At 38.5% G+C, this 25,172-nt stretch overlaps 1 protein-coding gene across 1 annotated transcript in view; it reads left to right on the forward strand.

Annotated features, from left to right (window-relative positions):
• The window catches only part of CTTNBP2 (cortactin binding protein 2), a 182,187-nt gene that overhangs the window by 74,843 nt on the left and 82,172 nt on the right, over positions 1–25,172 (forward strand). Inside the window, 3 exon segments of the mRNA XM_045000591.1 lie at positions 8,723–10,376; positions 17,033–17,236; positions 19,702–19,801. Of these exon segments, the coding sequence (XP_044856526.1) occupies positions 8,723–10,376; positions 17,033–17,236; positions 19,702–19,801 (1,958 nt within the window).

Raw genomic sequence — 25,172 nt, forward strand, 5'->3', positions numbered from 1 at the left:
GAATTTACGAATGTAGAATTATGTACAAAAAAATAACTGCACTCAAAAATAAAAGGAGAAACTTTAGAGCGTACAAGTCCACTCAGCCGTAGTTCTACTTCTTGTTCAGCTAATAGCTCAGACAAACAAGTTTGTTTACATTTATGGAAGATAATGCTGCCTGCTTCGCGTTACAATATCACCTGAAAGCGAAAACAGGCATTCACATGGCACTGTTGTAGCCAGCATCTCAAAATATTTACATGCCAGATGCACTAAAGATTCATCTGTCCCTTCATGATTTGACCACCATTCCAGAGGACATGCTTCTGCTCAATAATGCATGCATGACAGGTTCTGCTCAATAATGTTCCAAGCACTATGGACTGACGTACATTCATTTTCATCATCTGAGTTGAATGCCACCTACAGACGGTTGATTTTCTTTTCTTTTTTTTTGTGCTTCGGGTTCTGTAATTTCTGCATCAGATTGTTGCTCTTTTAAGACGTCTGAAAGAATGCTCCACACCTTGTCCCTCTCAGATTTTGGAAGGCACTTCAGATTCTTAAACCTTGGGTTGAGTGCTGTAGCTGTCTTTAGAAATCTCATATTGGTACCTTCTTTGTGTTTTGTCAGATCTGCAGTGAAAGTGTTCTTAAATCGACCAACGTGTGCTGGGTCGTCATCCAAGACTGCTATAACACAGAATATATGGCAGAATCTGGGTAAAACAGAGCAGGAGACATGCAATTCTCCCTCAAGGAGTTCAGTCACAAATTTAATTAACACATTATTTTTTTAACAAGTGTCATCAGCATGGAAGCATGTCCTCTGGAATAGTGGCCAAAGCATGAAGGGGCATAAGCATGTTTAGCATACCTGACACGTAAAAACCTTGTAATACCGGATATAACAGTGACATACGAACACCTGTTTTCACTTTCAGGTGACATTGTAAATAAGAAGTGGTCAGCATTCTTGCCCGTAAATGTAAACAAACTTGTTTGTCTTAGCAATTGGCTGAACAAGAATTAAGACTGAATGGACTTGTAGGCTCTAAAGTTTTACTTTGTTTTGTTTTTGAGTGCAATTATGTAACAAAAAAAATCTACAATTGTAAGTTGCACTTTCAGGATAAAGATATTGCACTACAGTACTTGTATTAGGTGAATTGAAATATACTATTTCTTTTATCATTTTCACATTGCAAATATTTGGAATGAAAAATAATAATGTAGAGTGAGCACTGTACACTTTGTATTCTGTGTTGTAATTGAAATCAATATATTTGAAAATTTAGAAAAACATCCAAAAACATTTAATAAATTTCAATTGGTATTCTATTGTTTAACAGTGCGATTTAAAACTGTGATTAATTGCAATTAATTTTTAATTTTTTTAATCACATGAGTTAATTCCTATTAATTGACAGCCATAGTATAATTCTATACTGTAGGTATATATTTGTCTTAAAATTTTATTGTAGGTAGCATGTGTGGTAGTATGTTTAACCCAGGTTACTAATTATATCCACTCTGAAGGATTATGCATTGGTCAAGCTGAAATTTTCCATGTGTGCGCTAAGCCAGAGAGCAATTTTGTTTTTCAAAAAGCTTTAAGTAACACAATTCAGGCACCTTTGAGGACAAAGAAAGTGGGAGAAATACACTTTTGCCATTATGAAAATCTTTTCCTACTTTTTTTTTGCCAGATTTATTGCCTCATTGGTTTGGGTAGAAACTTGGAATTCCAAATAGCAGATGATCATTTTGAGAGGGATTTCATGTTACCATAGATGGAGGGAGGAGGTTCTGCAAGATAAGAGAATATCAATTATCTTCATAGGGAAATAATTTTGATTTTCATATCAGTATATGTAGCTGTGGATTTTATTACTTGTTTAGAATACCTATCAAGATGGCATCCCTTTAAGTTTCCTTGAACAAGGATTCCCAGCCTGGAGGTTGCAATCAGGTGTCACAACTAGAGCTAGTCAGAAATTTTTTGACAAAACTTAGTTTAGTCTGAAAATGCTGATTAGCTGGAGCAAAATGTTTTGTCGAACCTGTTGTAAATTCGACAAAACTCGAGCTAAAACACAGTGTTCCAGGGTTGACAACCCTGCAGAGAGAGCCTTTCAGCTCCCAGAGACCCTGGCTCTAGCTGGGTCTCTTGGGGCTAATAGGTTTCCCCCTCCACTCCAGGGAACAATGCTTCCCTGCCATGTGGATTGCCCCAGAGCAGCAGACTCTTTGAGACAGTCCTAAGATTTCTAGGCTCCCAACTCTGCTGGCTGCAGGGCCTTGGAAGTCCTGAATGCCCTGGCTCAGGCAGGGAGCCTAGAAGCCCTGAGACCCTCAGCTCTGGCGAGGCGCCCATGTCTGGCAAGATCCCTGTCTTATAGTGGCTGAGTGAAACTGACAAGAAAATCAATTTCCAAAATGAATTTTTTGGGGATCTCTGGTTTGCCTAAAAATATTTGGCAAGTTTTTGCTTTCATTCCAGATTAGAATAAAAGCAAATGTAGAAGTACAGAAATTTCTCCTGAACTGAAACTCCCAAGCTTTGCCCAGCTCTAGATGGGACAAAGTGGGGAAATGGGAGGGATGTTTCTGACTAAATTCTGGCTGAATGAGCTTCGGGCGGCTCCTGATATGGAAAAAGTCAAGAAACACTGGTCTAGGAGCTACCTTGAACATAGGAGAGTATGCGTATTGAAATACAAAAACCCAGGATAAAGCTCTTGGCCTCTGATATAGATTCTTTCGTAAGAATTTTAAAAATTTTAGTCATATGCATAATTGAGCTCTTAATAGTTACTACACTTTAATAAATCTAAACATACAGTCTTGGGGAAAACTCTTGACCTTTTTGAAATCAATGGGAGTGTTCTATTGACTTCAGTAGGGCCAGACTTTCACCCCCAGGTCTTAAAAGATATTCTTTTCATAATTCTGCTTTCACAGTCAAACCATATAGTGTATCTTTGCTTGATCAGATAGTGATTGCATTTTTTAGCGACAGAAAGTATTCAAGTGTCAACAAGACAAAGGCATAGGTTCCTGCCCAAAGAATCTTACACTCTAAGCAGAGTATAAAAAATGCATGCACAATGCAGAATGTGTCTCAAAAGATGGTTGTACAATTATGTGCAGTTGTTTTGTAATATAAAGGCTGGGTGACAGTATAACTCCTGATCTGAGGTAGCCTTAGTGGGATTCACAGAAGAACTAAGTTTAGCAGGTCCTGAAGGGGCAGCGCTCGCATCTTTTGGCCACAACCTCTCCCCTGGCTATCTGGGGTGGTACCGTCCCCACCCCGCTCAGTTCTTTCTCACTGCCTGAGGCTGGAGTCAGAGCTCTGTGTGGTTTTCACCTCACAATCGCTTCTCGCTGGCTGAGAGTTGTATAGTTTTATATAGTTGTATAGCTAATACCCTTCTTAAGCTGATTGGCGCCGCAAGCCTGGGAGGTGGGAGAAGTGAAGCAGCCACGGCGTGCTCGGGGAGGAGGCGGAGCAGGGGTGAGCTGGGGTGGGGAGTTCCCCTGCGTGCCCCCCCTTACTTGCTGCAGGCGGCCCTCCCCGCGCCCCGCTGCCCCAGCTCCCTCCGCCTAAATGCCGGCAGCAACTGGGGCGGCCGAAGATCCGGCCGCTGCGGTCACCACCGAAGAAAATGCCGATCCCCAAATCCTAGCGCTCTAGGCAACCGCCTAGGTCACCTAATAGGTTGCACCGTCCCTGGCTGGTACTAGTGTCATATTTCATTCCTTATTCAAGAGAAAGCTTATGTCTGTCCATCAACAAAGTGTTTATTTGGGGGAGAGAATTTTATCAGGATGTATTATCTAAATACCCATCTGTTAACAGATAGCTAAAAGTTGGTTAGAACACGAACTATGTAGACATTTCGGACCTTATACTGTTCAATGAAATCCTGCATTCCAAATGGGATCTGGCTGTACTGTGTTACCTAACAAAGATGAAATGATGCAGTATTGTGTGCTGCAATGTCATCCCCTGAAAAATGTATCAAATTAATAAAAATTGTATTGTGGGCTCAACAAAGCATTTTTGAAGAATTTCTTCTCCCCATTTCCCTCAATATTCCAAAAGATTCCAGGTTTATCTCAGAGATCAAACTCTTGAACTGACTTCATTGGGCTAAAGTGTCAACCTACTGGCTTCAGTGGGACTATCCATGTAACTGCTCACCAGTGTGAGTAAGTAGCTGACTTTGTGGCCCAAGATAACTAAATCTGCATTTCAGAGGATTTGTAATCTTATGTAAAGCCTTAAATTTTTCACTCACTTCAGAGTAGTGAAATTTTGATGCTTGTTCAAACTATAATAGCTACAATAAGGGATAGATTTTTTTTAATGTTTCCCAAAAGGGAATTTAAATATTTGGTCGAATAAATCATAATTTTAGAAACAATTCTTAGATCTTAATTTGTCTGATCATTTGGTTTTAGTCTCCAGAGACATCCAAATGATATCAACCACCATTTTAAATAGTTCAGTAACCTGTAAATTAAACTTTAATTAAATAAAATACTATGTTCTTTAAAATGTATATACAGTACTGCTCTGGACATTGGCACTATAATCCCACCTTTTTATTTAGTATGAGCAGAGATGAATATTTAGTTGAAAATGGGACTTGAAAAATCAGCTTGCTGAGGGTGAGTTGGCAATTTTCCTGGCCGAGTGCCATCATCTTCTGGAGAACCAAAGCCTTAATTTTTTTAAAAAGCCAATCACTACATTACAGACAAGTGGTACCCACTTAAACTTTCCACATCTGTGGCAACTATGTAACATTCTTTAGGTGAAATACTCTACTCTCAACCCCTCCACCCCTCAAAAATCCATCAACTATGTACTTTCCTTCCAATAAATACACCAATTCCTTCCTGTTCCCCATCTCCCAAATCATCTGCTGGGAATGTTAATGAAATTATTCTTTGGGATGCACTTTAAGCTTACTTCATTGTTCTGTATAAAACCGTGTTGTGGGTGAGGATCTTTAAGTGTATCTCCCACTTCTCCCTTAATGTCATTATGCAGAGGTGGAGATCCCAACTGCCTATGCCTTTCAGTCTTTGCAGTCAGCTAGCATTAGTTTGATTTTAAAGATATATCTTCACAGGGAAATGGATTAGAGATTGATCTATTACTTCTTTTAACAAGGGGCTTGACAGGCCTGATCCAGCTTATTAATGTTGTTCCCACAAAGAAGATGACAAACTTTTCAGATACAAGCCTTATATAAAGATATTTTACAATAGAACTAGGGAAGAAAGTGGAGTCCTTTCAACCGAGAACAATATTTGGAAGCAGGACCAAAGCAAACACTTTTGAAACTTGGATGAGAGCATTCCTGTGCTGCAAGCTAAGAACTAATTTTAGCTTGATGTGTCAGATAATAGATGCTGCTAGTTGACAGCTCAGCATAATTAGATCAGGTGCATGACACCTGAAACCAAATTTTCTTGCTTATTTACATATGCTTTGCCAAGTCATTATGATAAACATGCTTCATTTCAGCATGTTGATTCCTATGCATGACAATCTGATGTATTGCTGTATTAGCTGAGTAAAACTTGCTTTGTTCTTGGTGATACTACAGCTTGAATGTTGATTAGGACAATGCTGCATGCTTCATCTCATTCACAAGTTAGTTATATATGAATTCATTGTATAAAAGCTATTCTTAAAGGATGACTGTTTTCCTTTTTTCCCTGGATGTTAATTTGATCTGTGAGTTCTAGAGTGCCTATTGAAAGGTTCTGAGTTACTAGCAACTTCAGCTATATTAGATTATTAGCTGTGTCTGTAACAACTGGAAAATAAGTTAATTTTATTTCAGTTAACAAAACCAACCTCCCTCTCAACATGCAGTATTGCTCAGTGTAATCTATTGTTTTCAGTTGGGTTAACATATTATGGGTAGTCTGCAGAGGACTGAGCCACTTTCTCATTGATAAATAATCTAGAGTGTCAGACTCTGTCATATGTACCTTTTTCATGACTTTCTTCAGTCACACTAGCAACATTAGTACAGCTGTTGCTGGTGCGATTTGCCCATGAAGGTGTTAATTCCTTAATGGTAAAATGGCAAACGGACTGACTTTTGCTGGACAAGAAGCATGATTTTCTGCCTGTGGGCGACTGTAACTGATGTCTCAGGGACAGTCCTAATTGCAATCTGATAAATCACGGTAAATTAATATTTGCTAGTGTACTGTCATTGACAAATGCTGCTGCTACTCTTCACTTAGCAGTGCCTTTGGATTTCCTATTATCCTTTTTATATTGCTACTGAATACTCTCTTGTTAATGAAAAGCAAACTAGTTTGGGCCAATGGAGGTGGGCAGGATGGGTTGCGTGATGCTGGGTGTTGCTGTTAAATCATCATAGGGCTCCTGTCACTAGTAAATCTAGAGCTTTAGGTTTAGCCACTGCTGTCTGAGGACCTCTTTTGATATGGGAGATCAAATGAAACTTGTAATGTAAGAGCTTGGTTAGTCATAATGACTTTGTTTTAACTTGATCATCCTCATGATGATCAGGCACAGGAAGAAAATTTTACTGTATGTAAAACATCTATCACAGGTGTCAACATCTAGGGTGATACGACATCCCAATACTAGTGGCTTTGTCTTTATATAGAACACTATTATCGCCACCCCTCCTCCAATCCATCCCAATTTTTCTGGTCCACCCTATCAACATCACATACACCCACTCCCCCCAGATATACTTTTTTGCCCTCTTTCCTCCTCCCAACAAAGCAGAGGAAACATTTACAAGCAAGAGAACAACACTAATTAAAATGTTGGGGAGTTGAGACAACCGTATCATTTTACCAGCATTTCATGAAGATTATCCCTCCAAAAGATTTACCTAATGTTCCTTCCCTTTTCAGAGTTCTCTGTTGTATATTTGAACTGGACTTACCAAATGGATAAAATGTAGCCTCCAAAAAATGAGCGACAGCAAGTAGAATCAAACTTCTGACCTGCAGTCCTTTTCCCTGTCCTGTTCCCCTCCTGATATGATGGAAGTTTCATTTCCACAGTGGAGGACTAAGGGAACTATCCTAAGAAAAATAGTATTTATTACCTTTGAAATAAAATAGTGGATAGGCCTAATTAAAATGAGAGAGAGACAGAGAGAGAGAGAGCGCACACATGCAGGAATAAGAATAATATTTCAGAAGCTGTCCAAGAAACTGTCAGTCTACTGGAGGAGGACCTGGGATATCATTGGGTACCAGCAGGCTACTCAAAAGTCGTCATACTGTAATGAGTTTCTTTTGATAGCAACCAAGGCCAAAAAAACACTGACTTAAAGATGAACTGCTCCATATCCCATTACCAATTCCTTGGGCCATCTGGTTCCCCAGATTACAGTTTACATGAAATATATTCACCGTACAGTATCTTCTTACAACTCTGAAATTAGTGTTATTTATCATCTAGTTTAACATAAAATCCTTCCTACCTCTGTAGTAATCAGAAGTACTGAAGTGAAGCAGTTATTGCAAGTGAGCTCATTTAAAGTATATTGCTGTTTGCCCTGACCCTCTATAGATCAGCTGTTAATCCATTTGTGCAGCAAACTGTTAATTGCTGGAAAGTGAAAAATTCTAGTATGATGGAAGCAAGAAACAACTTTCTTACTGAAGTCAGAGTGAAGCTTGCAAGTTTGCAAGCACTAGACTTTTAGTTGCCTGTAAATATTTTTCCAGAATTAGTAAAAATATTAAACAAGTAAATGCACTTCAAAAGTGTGGTGATTCTTGTTCTTTCTGTACATGTACAGTAGGTAAGGTTAACCTCTTAATATGTGGTGATTATGGTGAGGTGGGAGGGAGAGACTTTCTGGCTGCATAGGAAGATCATAGGGTCAAGTTAAAGAAATTATAAGGGTATTCAGAGAATGCAGAATTTTTTAATTATTATTATTTTTAAGCCAGTCATGCAGATAAACAGCATAGAAAGAGGAGGCTGCAGCATGAGAAGTGCTAGTTAGCAATTTTTGTTTGATGTGTATATGAGACTGATAGGTAAATAATGAAGTGGTTTAGATTGTATTGGCAGCCGTAGAGCTAGGTAACATTTTTTTCAGCGAATAGTGTATTTGCTGTATTTATATGGGTGACGGGATGGATCACTTGATTGTCTGTCTGTTCTGTTGTGTTCATTCCCTCTGGGGCACCTGGCATTGGCCACTGTCAGAAGACAGGATACTGGGCTAGATGGACTTTTGGTCTGACCCAGTATGGCGGTTCTTATGTTATTTAAAAAAAAAAGGCAAAAAAGGGTGAAAACCATATGAAAATGAAACAAAATGAAAAATCATAAAATTTTGTTTTGGATAACACAACACACCGGAAATTAAACAAAATCCTCTTACATTTAGTTTTGCTTTGGTTTTTTCGCTTTGGATGTTTTTTGAAACCGAAATCATTATTTTCCTCATTCATTTGAGTGAGTAACTGAAGAAAATCAGTTTTGGTTTTAAATTAATTTTTTTCTGGATTTTTTGATTTGGTCCTCAAACATTCCAACATTTTGTATCTCAACTTGTATCTAATGGTAGAATACTGGAATTTACTTAAGTAATACAGCATATTCTTAAAAGATTGAAACAACAATGTCATGTTAATAACATACCATGTTGAAAAGCTGGATTTTGTATGTTAATGAGAATTTACCTATACATTTTTATTTCAGTTGGAAATGGAAAAGTCTCAGTTACAGATGCTTGAGCTGGAGCATAAGAAGTTGTCTGCTCGCCTTGAAGAAGAACGTGGCAAGAATAAACATGTAGTATTGATGCTAGTGAAAGAATGTAAACAGTTGTCTGGCAAAATTGTAGAGGAAGCCCAGAAACTGGAAGAAATAATGTCAAAATTTGAAGAAGAAAAAAAAAAGGCTAATGAATTGGAGGAATCTCTTGCAGCTGAGAAACAAAGGAGTACACAAATGGAAGCTCAAATGGAAAAACAGCTCTCTGAGTTTGACACAGAAAGGGAGCAACTGCGTGCCAAACTTAACAGAGAGGAAGCACATACTAATGACCTCAAAGAAGAGAGAGATAAAATGAGAAAAATGATTGAGCAGTTAAAAAAAGAAAATGACAGTAAACCAAACCTTTCTCTCACTTGTAGAAATAAAGATAAGAATTTTGTTTCAGTATCTGTTGAAACAGAAGTCCCAGCTTCAAGAACTATTGCCTGTCAGACAGATACAATGCCGATGGACATTAGCACTGAAAATGTTAGGAAGTTGCCTTTGACTGTAAAACCTTCAGCAGTGAACTCTCTGGTTTCTGGCAGCGCAAAAACAAATGTATCCGCCAATGCAACATTTGTGAAACCAGTCATTGATAGGCACTCTTCCTGTAGTGAACTGATTGTCCCATCCACAACTCCTATTCTGACTCCAAGTCAAAACAGAATTGAGGAAAATGGACCAAGTACTGGCTCATCACCAGATTTAACAAATAGCACTTCCCCCTTTCCAAGTAATGCTGCCCTCTCTGTTTCTCCAGCATCAAGTATTGCATCTCAGAACTACTCACTAGCTTCATCTATGCACAGTTTACAGTCACAGTCTGCCAACACTACTGTGCATCCAGGCCTAAATCCTCGAGTCCAAGCAGCTAGATTTAGATTTCAAGCTAATGCTAATGATCAAGACCAAAATGGAAACACTACCCAAAGCCCTCCGTCAAGGGATGTCTCTCCCACTAGTCGTGACAACTTAGTTGCCAAACAGCTAGCTCGGAATACTGTCACCCAAGTCCTTTCAAGATTTACAAGTCCTCAAGGTGGTGCAACTTTGCGGCCTGGAATGTCACATTCAGTTGAAATTGGCACCTATCCCCCAGTTGGTAGAATGGGTTTAAAGACTCCCAATGTATCAAGAATTGACAGAGGAAATCCTCCACCTATTCCTCCAAAAAAGCCAGGGCTTTCGCAAACTCCTTCTCCACCACACCCACAGCTTAAAGTTATTATAGATAGTAGTCGATCCTCTAATATAGGTGTAAAATTTGACAGCAAAACCATGATTTCACCTCCTTCCAGTTCACCACAAGGAATCAGGGTAATAAATGAGGAAATTATTTCTAAGTCCTCACCTCAGCTGCCACCAAAACCTACTATAGATATATCTATGGCATCTGCAGGCTGTGCCATACCAGCCATGGCCACATCTCAGGTGGGTGCCTGGCCTTCCCAATCCCCTGGACTGAACCAACCTGCATGTTCAGAAAGTTCCTTTGTCATTCCCACCACCATTGCCTGTAGCTCCTTCATAAACCCTGTTAGTGCTTCATCCTGTAGACCATGTGATTCAGACAGCCTACTGGCAACAGCATCAGGTAAAGGGATTGATATACTTCAAACTATCTCCCTCTAAGAATGTTCTCTGTCTTTTTCTCTGGGTCTGTCATTTGCTTTATTTATCTTTTACAGCTTTTTCTCTAAACTGGTTTATCTTTTGTTAAAGTGGAAATTTACATGTATATTATTTTTTCCAAGTTTCAGGGGTATGGGAATTTATCTTGCTTCATAATTTTTTTGCTTTTAACGATGATCACAAGTCAGTTTCCTTTTAAGGAAGCCTTCGTTTTAGTGTATCCTTAATAAGGGAATGAAAATTGATGTTTTGAGCAGATTGGCTATTCTGAGAAGATTCTGGCGTAATGACATACTCCAGAAAAGGGAGATTCCTTAATAATACTTTTGGCCTTCTGTAAGCATGAGGATATTCGAGCGCTACAAACATGAATTAATTTTGAGAATTGCCTATGTATAGTTTCTCTGATGGTATGTGCTCCTCTAATGCCATTGAGTTTTGTGAACCTTTTAGAAAACAGTGCCTGTCTGGAGCCATTTGATCCCCTTCTCATGGCACCAAATAATTTTATAACAGCTTATAAAAGAGCAGTGCAATCCTAACCACCTTTCTTCACACCTGGAGAAATTCACATTTAAGCAGTATGTTTGGTGTCCTGCTGTATTTCTGGAATGTGTGATGCATGCACCTGCTATTTAATTTCTCTGAGAAAAAGGCTCACTCCCTACCTCACTAACCAGTGCTTAGCATGGAGGATGTTTACATTTTAGCAGCTCCATATTTTTCTCATGATGAAGGCCTTATGAATTAGGGCCCTGATTCACCTTTGGATCAACCTCTGAATTTACCATCATCTTTGTTTCCAAATATTCCCTTGTTGGAAAAGGTCAGCATAAGAATAGCAAGTATTAGCCCCTTTCTAGGCCATGACTGCACAGGGGGAGAGGACCTCTCCAAAAAGAAGTCAGTCAATGCTGGGACCCTATAAATCAGGGGTAGTCAATAGGCGGCAAACTGCAGGCCAACTCTGGACCACTAGACACTTTTGAAAGGATCCTGAAATCTTTTTATTTACTTATTATTATTATCATCATTATGATTTTTTTTTATTTTTTTCTGGAGTCTGGACCTTGACTATACCTTGACCAAGAAATTTGGACCTTTACAAAAAAATTGACCCTCCCTGCTGTCGGCACAGGAACTTTCATTAGCACTGACGAGCACTTGGATGGTTCAGAGGTTTTGGTGCTGTCAGTCTCAGTCCTAAAAGACTCCCCCAGCCCTTTCTTAGACTCCATACTGTAGAGACTTGAGTTTTTATTTAATAAGACAAAATCATTAAGGAAATTAACTACAATCTATGTAGTTTTTACAGTGACTGTAGGACAGAAGCCATCTCTATATCAATTCTATCAGCTCTACATATGGAGAGCTGTTTTACATGTTAACTAGGTGACGATACATAAGGCTCTCCGGGTCACTGTATTGTGGCTAAGGCAGTTTTGGTGGCATACCTTCATAATGCATAGAAATCTGTCAGTCTGCTACCTGGTATTCTTAACCTATGTTTCGAGAGCACTTTTCAGTCAATGTGGCATCTAGATATGATCCTTGCTTTGTTGTATTGCTTGTCAAACTCCTACATGTGGGAATATACAGAGGTAATTCTCAAAGAAGAAAGGTTATTCATCACAAACCATTCATGTCCTTTTCCCCTTGTAATTCAGATTCTATAGTTTAGGACTTTGAGGTTTAGTGGAGGGAGCTGAAGGAGTTTGGACTACTTGCTCTGAATGTTTGGTGCAGTCAGAGGGCTCTTGTGGGACTGTAACTGGGACTGCTTTCCATAAGATTTCTAAAGCTCAGTGGCAATGGGAACATATCTCATAAATTGGAATGTGCAGATATAGGTAAATACTAATAACTCTAATTTATAGACTTAGAAACTGAGTCAGAGAGAAGATAAGAGACTTGCCTGTGATCCCCCAGCAAAACACGGCAGTGACAGAATTTGTTGAAGCCCCTTGCTTTAAACTTTTAAACTTCCCCTTGTGTGCGTTTGTGTTTTCTTAAATGCGGGACTTGATAAGGAACTTAATCTACCTTCATGTGTTTTTTCAATATGCTATAAGAGAACTTAACTTTTATGTGCAGGATGGTGTACAAATATGAAAGATATGATCCCTGCCTTGAAGTAGCTTATGCTTAGTAAAGGCAGAACAGACAGATGGTGGTTAGTTTGGTACATGGGGATAGATTTAAATAACACCTTTTTAATTTAGTAACCACCGGACAGTCCTCCCCCTTTGTTTATTTTGCTTTTTTAGAGGTTTTTAGAGGTTGAATTCTCGGAGGCAAAGATTGTTTTCTAGTGTTTGTACAGCACCTATCATGTTATAGGCACTACTGGAAACAAACAATAGTATTTAGGTTTCCAAACTCTCTGAATGGCTAGAGATTCAGTTATTAAAAGTAATATTCAACTTAACTGAAACCTTATTTGTTTAAACTTTGCACAGAATGTTTAGTATTTTAATTTGTATCAACAAGGGATGACTGTCATTTAAAAATTAGTATGCTGAAATGTTGTTTGTATTTTATTGTACAGTAAGTGCTGGTGAAAATCAGTCAGAATTTGTTATTAGTGTTCAAAAACATAGTAAGCTGGATTGGTTAATATATTTCAAAGACTTTTAGAGTCAGGCTGAAATTTGATGTTTATTGGCAGGTCAGTAAATCCAGGACTTCATTTCCTTTTAATGTGAAGTCAGAAGGAGTGAAAGAGAGCCTACTCACTGAATTTTTTTTCTTTCATTAATGGCAAATCAGTCACCTGGTTAGGTCAGTTTCCTTACAGTGCAGCATTGCTTTAAGAAACATAGGAATATTATCACTTTCTGTGACGGAATATTTTGGTTCTAAAGAAGAACAAACACTGTGATATAGAATAAAAGGAGCAAAGAATCCTGTGGCACCTTATAGACTAACAGACATTTTGCAGCATGAGCTTTCGTGGGTGAATACCCACTTCTTCGGATGCAAGTAGTGGAAATTTCCAGGGGCAGGTTTATATAGGCAAGCAAGAAGCAAGCTAGAGATAACGAGGTTAGTTCAGTCAGGGAGGATGAGGCCCTGTTCTAGCAGTTGAGTGAAAACCAAGGGAGGAGAAACTGGTTCTGTAGTTGGCAAGCCATTCACAGTCTTTGTTTAATCCTGAGCTGATGGTGTCAAATTTGCAGATGAACTGGAGCTCAGCAGTTTCTCTTTGAAGTCTGGTCCTGAAGTTTTTTTGCTGCAGGATGGCCACCTTAAGATCTGCTATTGTGTGGCCAGGGAGGTTGAAGTGTTCTCCTACAGGTTTTTGTATATTGCCATTCCTAATATCTGATTTGTGTCCATTTATCCTTTTCCTTAGAGACTGTCCAGTTTGGCCGATGTACATAGCAGAGGGGCATTGCTGGCATATGATGGCATGTATTACATTGGTGGACGTCCAGGTGAATGAACCGGTGATGGTGTGGCTGATCTGGTTAGGTCCTGTGATGGTGTCGCTGGTGTAGATATGTGGGCAGAGTTGGCATCGAGGTTTGTTGCATGGATTGGTTCCTGAGTTAGAGTTACTATGGTGCGGTGTGCAGTTACTGGTGAGAATATGCTTCAAGTTGGCAGGTTGTCTGTGGGCGAGGACTGGCCTGCCACCCAAGGCCTGTGAAAGGAGATTACAAGTTGCAACAGTAATATGTTCTTTTGTATCAACATGACAATACCTACAGCTTTAAATACAGCTGAGGAAAAAAACCCCATCTTTTGTCATGTATGTTGAACAAGGTGTATGTGAAAAAGTGAAAATATACTCTTAGTGTTTCTTGTTTGTTTTGATTCCTAAATATCCATGGATTTGACTTCCTAGAGAAATAAGTGTTTAAAACTGAAATGATTATAGTCAATTGGATTTCCATACCCTTGGGATTTCTTCTTTCTTTTTCTTCTTGGTTTTGCATCACTCTTCAATCAGAATATATATTTATTCAGTTCGTTCCAATATTGATTAATTTTCCTTTGTATGTGATTGGCTTAGAAGGTAAATAGGATGTGAGGAGAGATTGATCTGGGCTTTGAAATTAACCATCTCCACATTCTGACGCTGATGCCAGAAGCTGTTTTTCTATCCCTCTGCCCTTCATTACTGTATGTCCTGCAAGCTGTCACAGATGCTTCACTTTTGCATATGAAACCATATACCTTACTGATATTTCCTAACCTTATACAATATCCTGGATGAATACAAATCTGTTATGCTGCTTCGCAATGATAACAGAAGTAAAAATATGCATTTATGTGATTACTTGGTTTGTGTGTCTTATGCAGTAGAAGCTTTTCATCCATTCTTAATCTAGCACAATGCATTTCATCACTGGAATGCAACAGTATATTTGCCCTCTCGAGAAGCTGAAAATGAGAATAAAGGTACCAGATGTCCATTTACAGTAGTGCACAATAAGCATTCTTTCTTTGATATTCTTATTAATGATGCTGAAAAATCTTGTGTTACTTTTCAACAAAAGCAGAAACCTCAGAAATGCTGTTAATGTTTCAAAATGGCTTGGCATAGTGAACCTTATGTTTTCAGTAAAGTGTAAAGCCCACTACTCACCCTACCTCCCAGTGTCCAGAAATCATTCCAGCACAAACAAGACTAATTCCTAAAATGGAAAAGCAAGTTCAGGCAAAGAGGATTAACATCTAAGGAGATGCTGATACACTAGATATATCCACAGGAATCAGTATCAAAAACACAGTGAAATACAATAAAGTCAGATAATACCTTTGGTTAGTTCAAACAAAATTTCTACCTACAGTAACGGTTTAAATACAGTTAGGCTTACAAGATGATACAAGGCAGAAACAATGGAAAGAAAAACAGCTTTCATAATTGTATTTTATTTTTCTTTCCATTATTCCTCAGTCACTTTTGTACCTTGTAAGAATAAATGTTCACAAACATCTGAACTACTACTTTATATGTATAGTATTTCTGACTTCTCAAAAGGTGTAGTTTGGCTTATATTTTTCTTAGTAAAGCCAAAATAGTTCTAGAGGATTTTTCTGTAATCTAAAAAGCACAAGGTATAGAAACTATGAGAAGTAATTTAAAGTGTATGAATCTTTATTTTGTAAACCTCTAGATTCTCTTCCATAGCCTGTTTTAAAAATAAGAATAAAACTATTGATATATCTTCATACAACTTCAAAGTTGGCCTTCAATTTGAAGTAGTATACCATGTAACTTTAAATGATTGATATGGCTGCTTATATATATGGTAGTGGTTTTTTATAGTTGCCTATAAAAATTTATAAAATGAGTAATAAGTTAATTTATCTTTCTGAAAGTACTACAAATAAATATTATGCTCCCTCTCTGTACTATAGTAGTAAAATTTATTTTATTATGAAATTATCAAGCTAAAAGTATCTTATTTTGAAAACAACTCTAAGAGCTCCAGCTAATTATTTTTGTTAGTTTGAGCTGGGAATCTGACTATGTACTTTCTTATATGATCAGATTTCAGAATCTCGTAGGAGGGTGTTTGTGCACATACATGCGCTGCAAATAGAGTAATCTATTCAAAAAGGAAAAATGGTGTGAATTCTCATTTTCAAAGGGTAAAGTGTGTGTGTGTGTGTGTGTGTGAGAGAGAGAGAGACAGACAGACACACACACACAAATATATTAACATTTATATTTTTCAATCCTTTTTCCTATTTTCTTTTGCAGTCTTTTGATCAAGGAAGAGTACACAAAGTCTTCCATACTATATGCAGCAGACTTCATGCATTTAACAAACTCTCCTCTAAAGCTGCTAAGTAGTAATATGTGGAATGTCTAACAAGATAACTCCTAAGATTTCTAAAGCTCTGCTTTGTAGATTGCCGTTTTCACTGGATGACTTGAAAGCTTTTATCAGTAATTTTGATGTAACTAGCTCCTTATTCTACATTGGCTTGTCTCTCAAAATAAAATACAAATCACAGTACTGCTGAGTAAAATGAACATATATATTAAGGCAAAGTTCAACAACAAATATGTATATTACAGGGCTTCTGCAAACCTTTATGTTGAACTGCCTCCTTGTTAATTCTTTATTTTTAAAGTATAACTGAAGCACTTTGAACCAATTTTTCTATCTTATTTGGCTATGATGCTCTTTCAGGTTTAAATATTATTATATATTAGGTTAAGATTTTGAAGAAAAATCAAGTTTGCAGATGAAAATATATCTGGAATGATTTTTAATTTAGCTACAATTAAACTAAAGCCAGAATTGTATAATATTTTCGTTAGTTTTTGAACGTAAGGTAGTAATGTCAGAAATTTTGGACTGCGGAAGTTGTTTGTGATGTTCCCAAAGTTTTTATTTGTGTTAACCCATGATGATAGAATACTATTAATTTGAGTTAACAATGAACATAACTTCTTACCACTGTGTGTGATTTTAATTATCTTTTGATGTATGGGAAAAAATAACATTACAAGACTCATGCTAAACTGTAACAGACTCTATAGTGCTGATGAACCTGTTTAGGTTTTCTTTTATATATTTTAATAGCTCGGAAATAATGCACAGCCTTAATTTATTCATGTGTCTTCCCTCTAACATCTGTCGCTTTAACTCGCAGGCTGGTCTCCCTCCCTAACCCCTTTGTTAACGAGTGGTGGTCCTGTCCCCCTGGGTGGCAGGCCCACCCTTCTTCACCAAACTGCTGCCCAGGGAAATGTCACTTTATTGTCAATGCTGCTTAATGAAGAAGGATTGGACATTAATTATTTCTGTGAAGATGGTTATTCTGCCTTGTATTCTGCTGCTATGAATGGACAAACAGGTAAGGGATTCACAGTTTTGTTAAACCATATATATAAAGTAATAGAAGCATTAATAATTTGAAAATAAAGCCCACTTTGTGCCTGATCCAAAACCAGTTTGAAGTCAAAGAAAAGACTTCTGTTAACTTCCATGGGCTTCAGATCAGATGTTTTATCAGTAAGAATGTCCGTAGATGATAAATTTGAGCAAACTATCAGTTGGCATACACTTACATTTATAGTCTGTTGTCTGTGATTTTCTGTGGAAGGGATCATGGATTTCATTATTAGTATGAAATTAGAGATGAGAGATTAAAAAAAGTGTTTTTTATCTAGGCAAGTTAAAATGAAGTAGTATAGTTAATTCAAATGAATTTGAACATGCATTATACATAGGTAGTGCTTATGCTTGAAATGTATGTTGGTAGAAAAGTAAAATGCTCCATCTAAAATAACTTCCATTTGAAACAAAATAGCCCTAATTTCCTCTACATAACAAATAACTGATGTGAGCATATGTAAATTTATGATGTATTTGTTAACTTCTGTTTCTATTAAATTAAAAAAAAAAGAGTTCTAGAAAAGTTCAAGTGCCTGGAGCCTTTCAGTATTTTCTACTCTGATCGAACCAAGTGTCAAGTATATTAGAAATGAACAAAATATTTCATTGATACAAAGCAGGAACAATATTTATCAAAATGGCTGATACAAGTGTACCACACATGCCTTTTTACGAGCACTATCTCTTTAAAAATTGGAAGATGCAAACTAAATCAGTACTAATATAAAATTCTGCTTGGGATAGACACTACAAACTCCACATTTTTCCTCTCTGAGACATCAAAGTTGAAATCCCTGTCTCCCTTCAAGTCAATGGAAGTTTTGCAGTTGACTTCACTAAAGCTAGGATTTTACCCCAGTAAGGGGATGGAGTATAGTGGGTTTGATTTATAGTCACTGATTTTAGTATTGTAGTATTAGTATATTTAGTATTGTAGTATTGTATTATTTAGATCTATTAAGTGGAGATTGTATGGAGAGTTTCTAATTATGTGACTGGTCTTAAATTGTTACAGAAAGATTGTTCTAATTTTGTTATGTTCACAGGCCAAATTTTTAAACTAAAAGCATAAAATTAGCTCCTAAATCCATAATTAGGCACCTAAACAAATGGCCTGATTTTCAGAAGTGCTGACTACTCAGCAGCTCCTACTGATCTCAGTGAGAGTTTATGGGAACTTGCTGTGATGGGTTGGATCACAGAAACCCCCCTGGGAGCTGCCAACCAATGTGCCAAGACTACTTCTATCCCTGTTTTCCCTGCCAGCTCAGGACTTCAGCACCCTGCTGAGCCAGACACTCTTGTCTGCTCCAACAAAGACCCAGAATCTGAATTACCTGCCTCAAAGCTGCAGGTTTACCTGAAAGCAGCTCACAGAAGTGTGCTTGTCTTTAACACTCAGATGTCCAACATCCAATGGGGTCTAAACCCAAATAAATCTGTTTTACCCTGTATAAATCTTATGCAGGGTAAACTCATAAATTGTTTGCCCTCTATAACACTGATAGAGAGATATGCACAATTATTTGCTCCCTCAGGTATTAATAGATACTCTGAGTTAATTAATAAGTAAAAAGTGATTTTATTAAATACAAAAAGTAGGATTTAAGTGGTTCCAAATAATAACAGACAGAACAAAGTGAATTACCAAGCAAAATAAAATAAAACACGCAAGCCTATGCCTAATACAGTAAGAAGCTGAATGCAGATAAAATCTCACCCTCAGGGATGTTTCAATAAGCCTCTTTTACAGACTATTCTCCTCCTAGTCTGGGTCCAGCAATCACTCACACCCCCATGGTTACTGTTCCTTGTTCCAGTGTCTTTCAGATATCCTTTGGGGGTGGAGAGGCTGTCTCTTGAGCTAGCTGAAGACCAAATGGAGGGGTCTGCCAGGGGTTTAAATAGACTTTCTCTTGTGGGTGGACACCCCTCCCTCCCCCTATGTAGAATCCCAGCTACAAGATGGAGTTTTAGAGTCAGATGGGAAAGTCGCATGTCCATGCATGACTCAGAATTTACGGGTAGCAGCCATTGTTAACATGCAACCTTGAAAGTCCTCAGGTAGACTTCTTATGTGGATTGGAGCCTTCCAAGATCCATTGTCCATTAAGTGTTTCTTGATTGGGCACTTAACTTGCAAATTCCTTTCTAAAGAAGCTGCCCAAATGCCTTACTAATGCTACTTAAAATCCAACAAGTACACAGCCAATATTCATAACTTGGAATACAAAAATGATACATGCATACAAATAGGATGAATATATTCAGTAGATTATAACCTTTGCAGAGATATGTTACATGGCATATGTAGCATAAAACATGTTCCAGTTATGTCATATTTACATTCATAAGCATATTTCCATAAAGTATTATGGGGTGCAACGTCACACTCATCAGTCTGCATTTGTGTTTACTTAATAGATTGTGTGAGATTGCTGCTGACTGCAGAAGCACAAGTTGATGCTGCTGATAAAAATGGCTTTACACCCTTGTGTTCAGCAGTTGCTCAGGGACATTTCAGGTAAGTGACATAAGATTTTTTTCATGAAACTGTAGTATTCTTTAAGCATTATATTTTTAGCCATAGTTGTGCTTTTATGACATATTGAAAGCAAAATACCCAATCTCATAGTAATGTAACATGGTTGAGAATGTAAACAGATCTGTATGTTTCCCATTGCAGCTTTAATTTGACCACCCACTGTGCACATGTACTATTTGTAATTGCACCATGACAATTACAGTTTCCATAGGAACCATGACTTTGAATTTCCTGACTTTCTTATACACACATTCTCAGCTATAATATTGTATTAATGTAGGCTTTTTCATTCATTTTCTTTATTTGATTTTTCTAAAACAAAAAGGAAAGAGAGCCAAAAGGGAGAGATTGAGTCTACACTCAGATAAATAACTGCATTTATTTTAATTTGTAACATGAAATTCAAATCCATAAAATGTATTTGAAGTTCAAAAAAAGTACTCTTTACACAATGACAGTCATTTAAAATCAAATAGAGTTTAACAAATAAAAAAAAGTCTTAAATAATCTGACTAAAAATTCCTTCCCTTTTCAGTTGCTCAGCTTGCACTACTGAGTGCTGTCATAATTTATTTTATTTGTATTGCAGTAGTGCCTAAGAGCCTTAGTCATGGAACCGTACCCCACCATACAATACAGAACAAAAAGACACTCTCTGCTGCTCCATCATAGAGTCTTCCATACCCAACAAACTTGTATGTCTAGAGCAAAAATGCCTTTGACACCTCCCTTCCTGACATAACTGAAAGAAGCAAAAAGAGCACAATGTTCTTTTACTTTCCATTGCAGGACATTTGAAGTGGAAATTCTGCCTTTGACTGCGTGTCTCTTCTGACATAACTGTATTGTGTGTACGGCAGATCTTGCCTATTTTTATGCACCACTTCTTCAAAATGAGTGCAAGGAGCATTGAAGATTCTTGCTATATCTAGAGGGTTTTCAGATTCACAAACTCAGGGAGTACCAGGAAATGGATATTTGGGGTGAATGGCCTGTAGAGATTCATTAAATTTTCATTAGTTTCTTGTTTTGTTTTTTAAGGGAAAGATGGAATTTATCCAGACAGGTGTGTACTGAATCTTTTTTAATATGGAGATACACCTATCTCATAGAACTGGAAGGGACTCTGAAAGGTCATTGAGTCCAGCCCCCTGCCTTCACTAGCAGGACCAAGTACTGATTTTGCCCCAGATCCCTAAGTGGCTCCCTCAAGGATTGAACTCACAACCCTGGGTTTAAGCAGGCCAATACTCAAACCACTGAGCTATCTGTCCCCCCCTCTAACCTTGTGATCACATTGCTGCTATCCTTGTTTCCCCAAAACCTTTCCCCCCCCACCTTTCTCCATCTGCCATACCCACTTATTGTATGTTGTCATAATGTAAAATCATCTCCGCAGGGACTGCCAATAGAGTCTCAGTCCTGAGAACTATTCTACAAATAATAGTATATCTAGCCAAATGTTACACTATTTAATGTAAAATTTGTAAATTTACAGTAACTAGAGTAAGAGATGCCAGAAAACCCCACCAGTCTGCATCCCCTCACTAAAATACATGTAACTTAGATGTTTTCTTTTACATATTAAGTTATTTATTTCTGCTACTTACCCTGTCAACACTTGGGTAGTTATGGCTCTGTTATACTTGTGGCACAGCAGAGCTTATACTCTCTCTGTCCGTGAGGGCTATTTATAAAGCTTGACATCCCTAAATATTTGCTTCTTTGCTTGCCCATCTTTTTGATGTCTTGAACATGGACTGCTTTATCATGAAATAGTGAAAGAGAATGTAATAATAACAAAGCCGGAAATATATAAATAGTGCTGAGAGATGGAGTAACTTCAATAATGCTTTAGGCTGCTTGATCTGTTGATCATTTTAAACTTCCTGCTTTGAAGAATTCTGCCATGGGCAATGCAATAGTATGCTCTGTCTTTCCTTTCTCTCCGTATCATATGGTCAGTGCTGCTGCTATGCTAGGAATCTGAAGTTAATGACCGTGATGGACTATAAATATTGGCTAGTGCCAAGAATAGCATATACAAATTTGATGCAAGTTTCCCACTATGTATGTCAATTCACCTTTTTCCTGAACTGTGACAACCTTGCTGTACCAGCCACAGATGTAGTCTCTTGAGCAAAAATTGACAGTTCTTCTGAATTGTTTGGTGGCTTTGTGGTTTGAACAAATGTCCACTAACAGCTGAGACCACCAAACTCATTTTGCTAGTCGCCCAAACCAGATTTTGACCCTGGATTTCCAGAGGTGAAAGGTTAGATCATGAACTCTTGCACCACCTAGCCTCCCAGAGACTAGTCTTACATGACATGAGGGGAGCTGAGGCTGTCATTGGGAGACCCAGAACTCAACAGGCCACTCTGAAGTCTTGTAAGGCAGCAAGATGTATTGAGTTTAAGAAGACCTGTTAGCATGGTAATATCATGTGAATATTTTGGATTTTTTTTTAATTGTAGACTCACAATTTTTTGGTTTCACTAGAATCATTATCCATATTGTTTCTATACTATTTGAAATGTCAACCTATACTGTAAACCTTCTACAGATAAAACAAGAAAAGAAATATTCATAAATTCTTACTTGTTTTTAAGACCATAAGGGATAATTATGATCACCTCCATCATAACACAGACCACAGCAGCTCAACTAGTACAGTAACTCCTCACTTAATGTTGTGGTTATGATCCTGAAAAATGCTACTTTAAGCGAAACGATGTTAAGCGAATCCAATTTCCCCATAAGAATTAATGTAAATGGGGGCGGCGAAGGGTTAGGTTCCAGGGAAATTGTTTTCGCCAGACAAAAGACATACATACATACACACATACATTACATACATATATATATACACACACACACGTATACACACAATATAAGTTTTAAACAAACAATTTTATTCTGTACGCAGCAATGATGATTGTGAAGCTTGGTTGAGGTGGTGAAGTCGGAGGGTGGGATATTTCCCAGGGAATGCTAAATGATGAACTAGCACTCGGCTGAGCCCTCAAGGGTTAACACATTGTTGTTAATGTAGCCTCACACTCTACAAGGCAGCACAAATGGAGGGAGGGGAAACAGCCTGGCAAACAGACACACACACCGTGTGTGTGTGAAAAAGAGAGACTCACATCGCCCTTTTAAGAATGCTGATTCCACTCTAAGTGCACTGCCTTTTTAAGTAGATCAGCAAGTTGAGACAGCAGCTGCCGCCAGCAAGCTCCCTCCATCCTGAGTCCTGTCATGTCCCCCCCCGTTCTGTGGAGATGAGGTACAGGGGCGGGGGGCAGGAGCAGGGAGAGGGGGCACCCTGACATTAGCACTCCTCTTCCCCCTTGCCTGTGCACTGCAAACAGGTGGCTCCCGGGAGCAGCTCCAAGGCAGAGGGCAGGAGCAGCACATGGCAGTGCAAGGAGGGACACTGAACTGCCTGGCAATTGATAGCCTGCTGGGTGTCTGCCGCACAGGGAACTTAGGGGAGCGGGGAGCTGATGGGAGGGCTGCCAGTCCACCCTGGCTCCCCACCAGCTAGCTCCAACGGGTTGCTCTTTCTGCAAGCAGTGGACAAAGCAGGTGGCTGCCAAACAAAGTCATAAGGGAGCATTGCACAACTTTAAATGAGCATGTTCTCTAACTGATCAGCAACGTAACAACAAAACAACATTAACCAGGACGACTTTTAGTGAGGAGTTACTGTAATTCCTGCATCAGACTCATGACTTCTAATTGAGCGGAGCATATCTATTTAGGACCTCAAGTCTTGATTTAAAACCGTCAAGTGATATAAAATGCACCAGATGCCTGTATAAATTGTTCTAATGGTTAATTACCTACATTGTTAAAAATATTTGCCTTATTTCTAGTCTGAATTTGTCTAGGTTCAGCTTCCAGCATTTGGATCTCATTTTACCTTTTCCTGCTAGATTAAAGAGCCCTATATTCTCCCCATGTATCAGAGTAGCAGCCGTGTTAGTCTGTATCAGCAAAAAGAACAGGAGTACTTGTTTACTCAAATTTGTTAGTCTCTAAGGTGCCACAAGCACACCTGTTCTTCTCCCCATGTAGCTACTTATAGGTCATGATTAAGTCAGCTATTAATCTTTTCTAGGGTAAACTGGATGCTCACCTCACTAGCTAGGCTACAGTTTTGATGGGGCTTTGAGCAGTAGAGATACCTTCTAATGTCTGGGTGTGGTGGATGGAGGTGGGTGGGTATCTCAGCTGGTAGCAGCTGAAGCAGTGTTCCATCTGCTCAGTCTCCTTTTCTTTCGTTCCCCCATCCCCTTTTGTTTTCAGCATGTTGGGGCTGTTGTTTTTCCTGCTTCTTCCTTCTTTCTACTTCTGAGAAGTAATTCTTCCGCTCTACACGCTGATTAGGCCTCCACTGGAGTATTGTGTCCAGGGCTGGGCGCCACATTTCAGGATAGATGTGGACAAACTGGAGAAAGTCCAGAGAAGAGCAACAAAAATAATTAAAGGTCTAGAAAACATGACTTATGAGGAAGATTGAAAAAATTGGGTTTGTTTAGTCTGGAAAAGAGAAGACTGAGAGGAGACATGATAAGTTTTCAATTACATAAAAGGCTGTTACAAGGAGGAGGAAGAAAAATTATCCTCTTTAACCTCTGAGGATAAGACAAGAAGCAATGGGCTTAAATTGTAGCAAGGGAGGTTTAGATTGGACGTTAGGAAAAACTTCCTAACTGTCAGGATGGTTAAGCACTGGAATAAATTGCCTAGGGAGGTTGTGGAATCTCTAGATAATGCTTAGTCCTGCCATGAGTGCAAGAGACTGGACTAGATGACCTCTCAAGTCTTACAGTTCTATGATTCCTCATGCTCAGGGCATTTGGATCTGAGCTCTGGTATCTTTCCCACCCATTGCTGGGGCCAGGTGATTGGCTCCTGTTTGAGGATGGAGTGTGAACGGGATTGATACAGTTTGCTGTCTAGGTGGAGTAGCCATTCTGGATTTCCTATTTAAGGCTCACCCTTCCCACCCTTAATTTAGTTGCTGGATCTCTGGTGATGCCGTGGGCTAAGCTGATCACCAGTTTTGAGGTCTGCAAGTGTTTTATAACATACGGCAAAATTTGCAGACTGCAATGCCTTGACAGCATTTTGCTGGACATCTGCTGGGAGATCTTGGGAAAGTCATTTCATGTCTCTCTGCCTCAGTTGCCAATTCTGTAAAATGAAGATAGTGTTCCTGACCTCCTTCGTAAAGTGCTTTGAGACCTACTGATGAAAAATGCTGTATGTGACCTAGGTATTATTTAATCTCTCTCTAGAAGGCAGGTTAAGAACATCAGAATAGCCATACTGAGTCAGA

Source organism: Mauremys mutica, chromosome 1, assembly GCF_020497125.1.
Source record: "Mauremys mutica isolate MM-2020 ecotype Southern chromosome 1, ASM2049712v1, whole genome shotgun sequence".
Taxonomy (NCBI): domain Eukaryota; kingdom Metazoa; phylum Chordata; order Testudines; family Geoemydidae; genus Mauremys; species Mauremys mutica.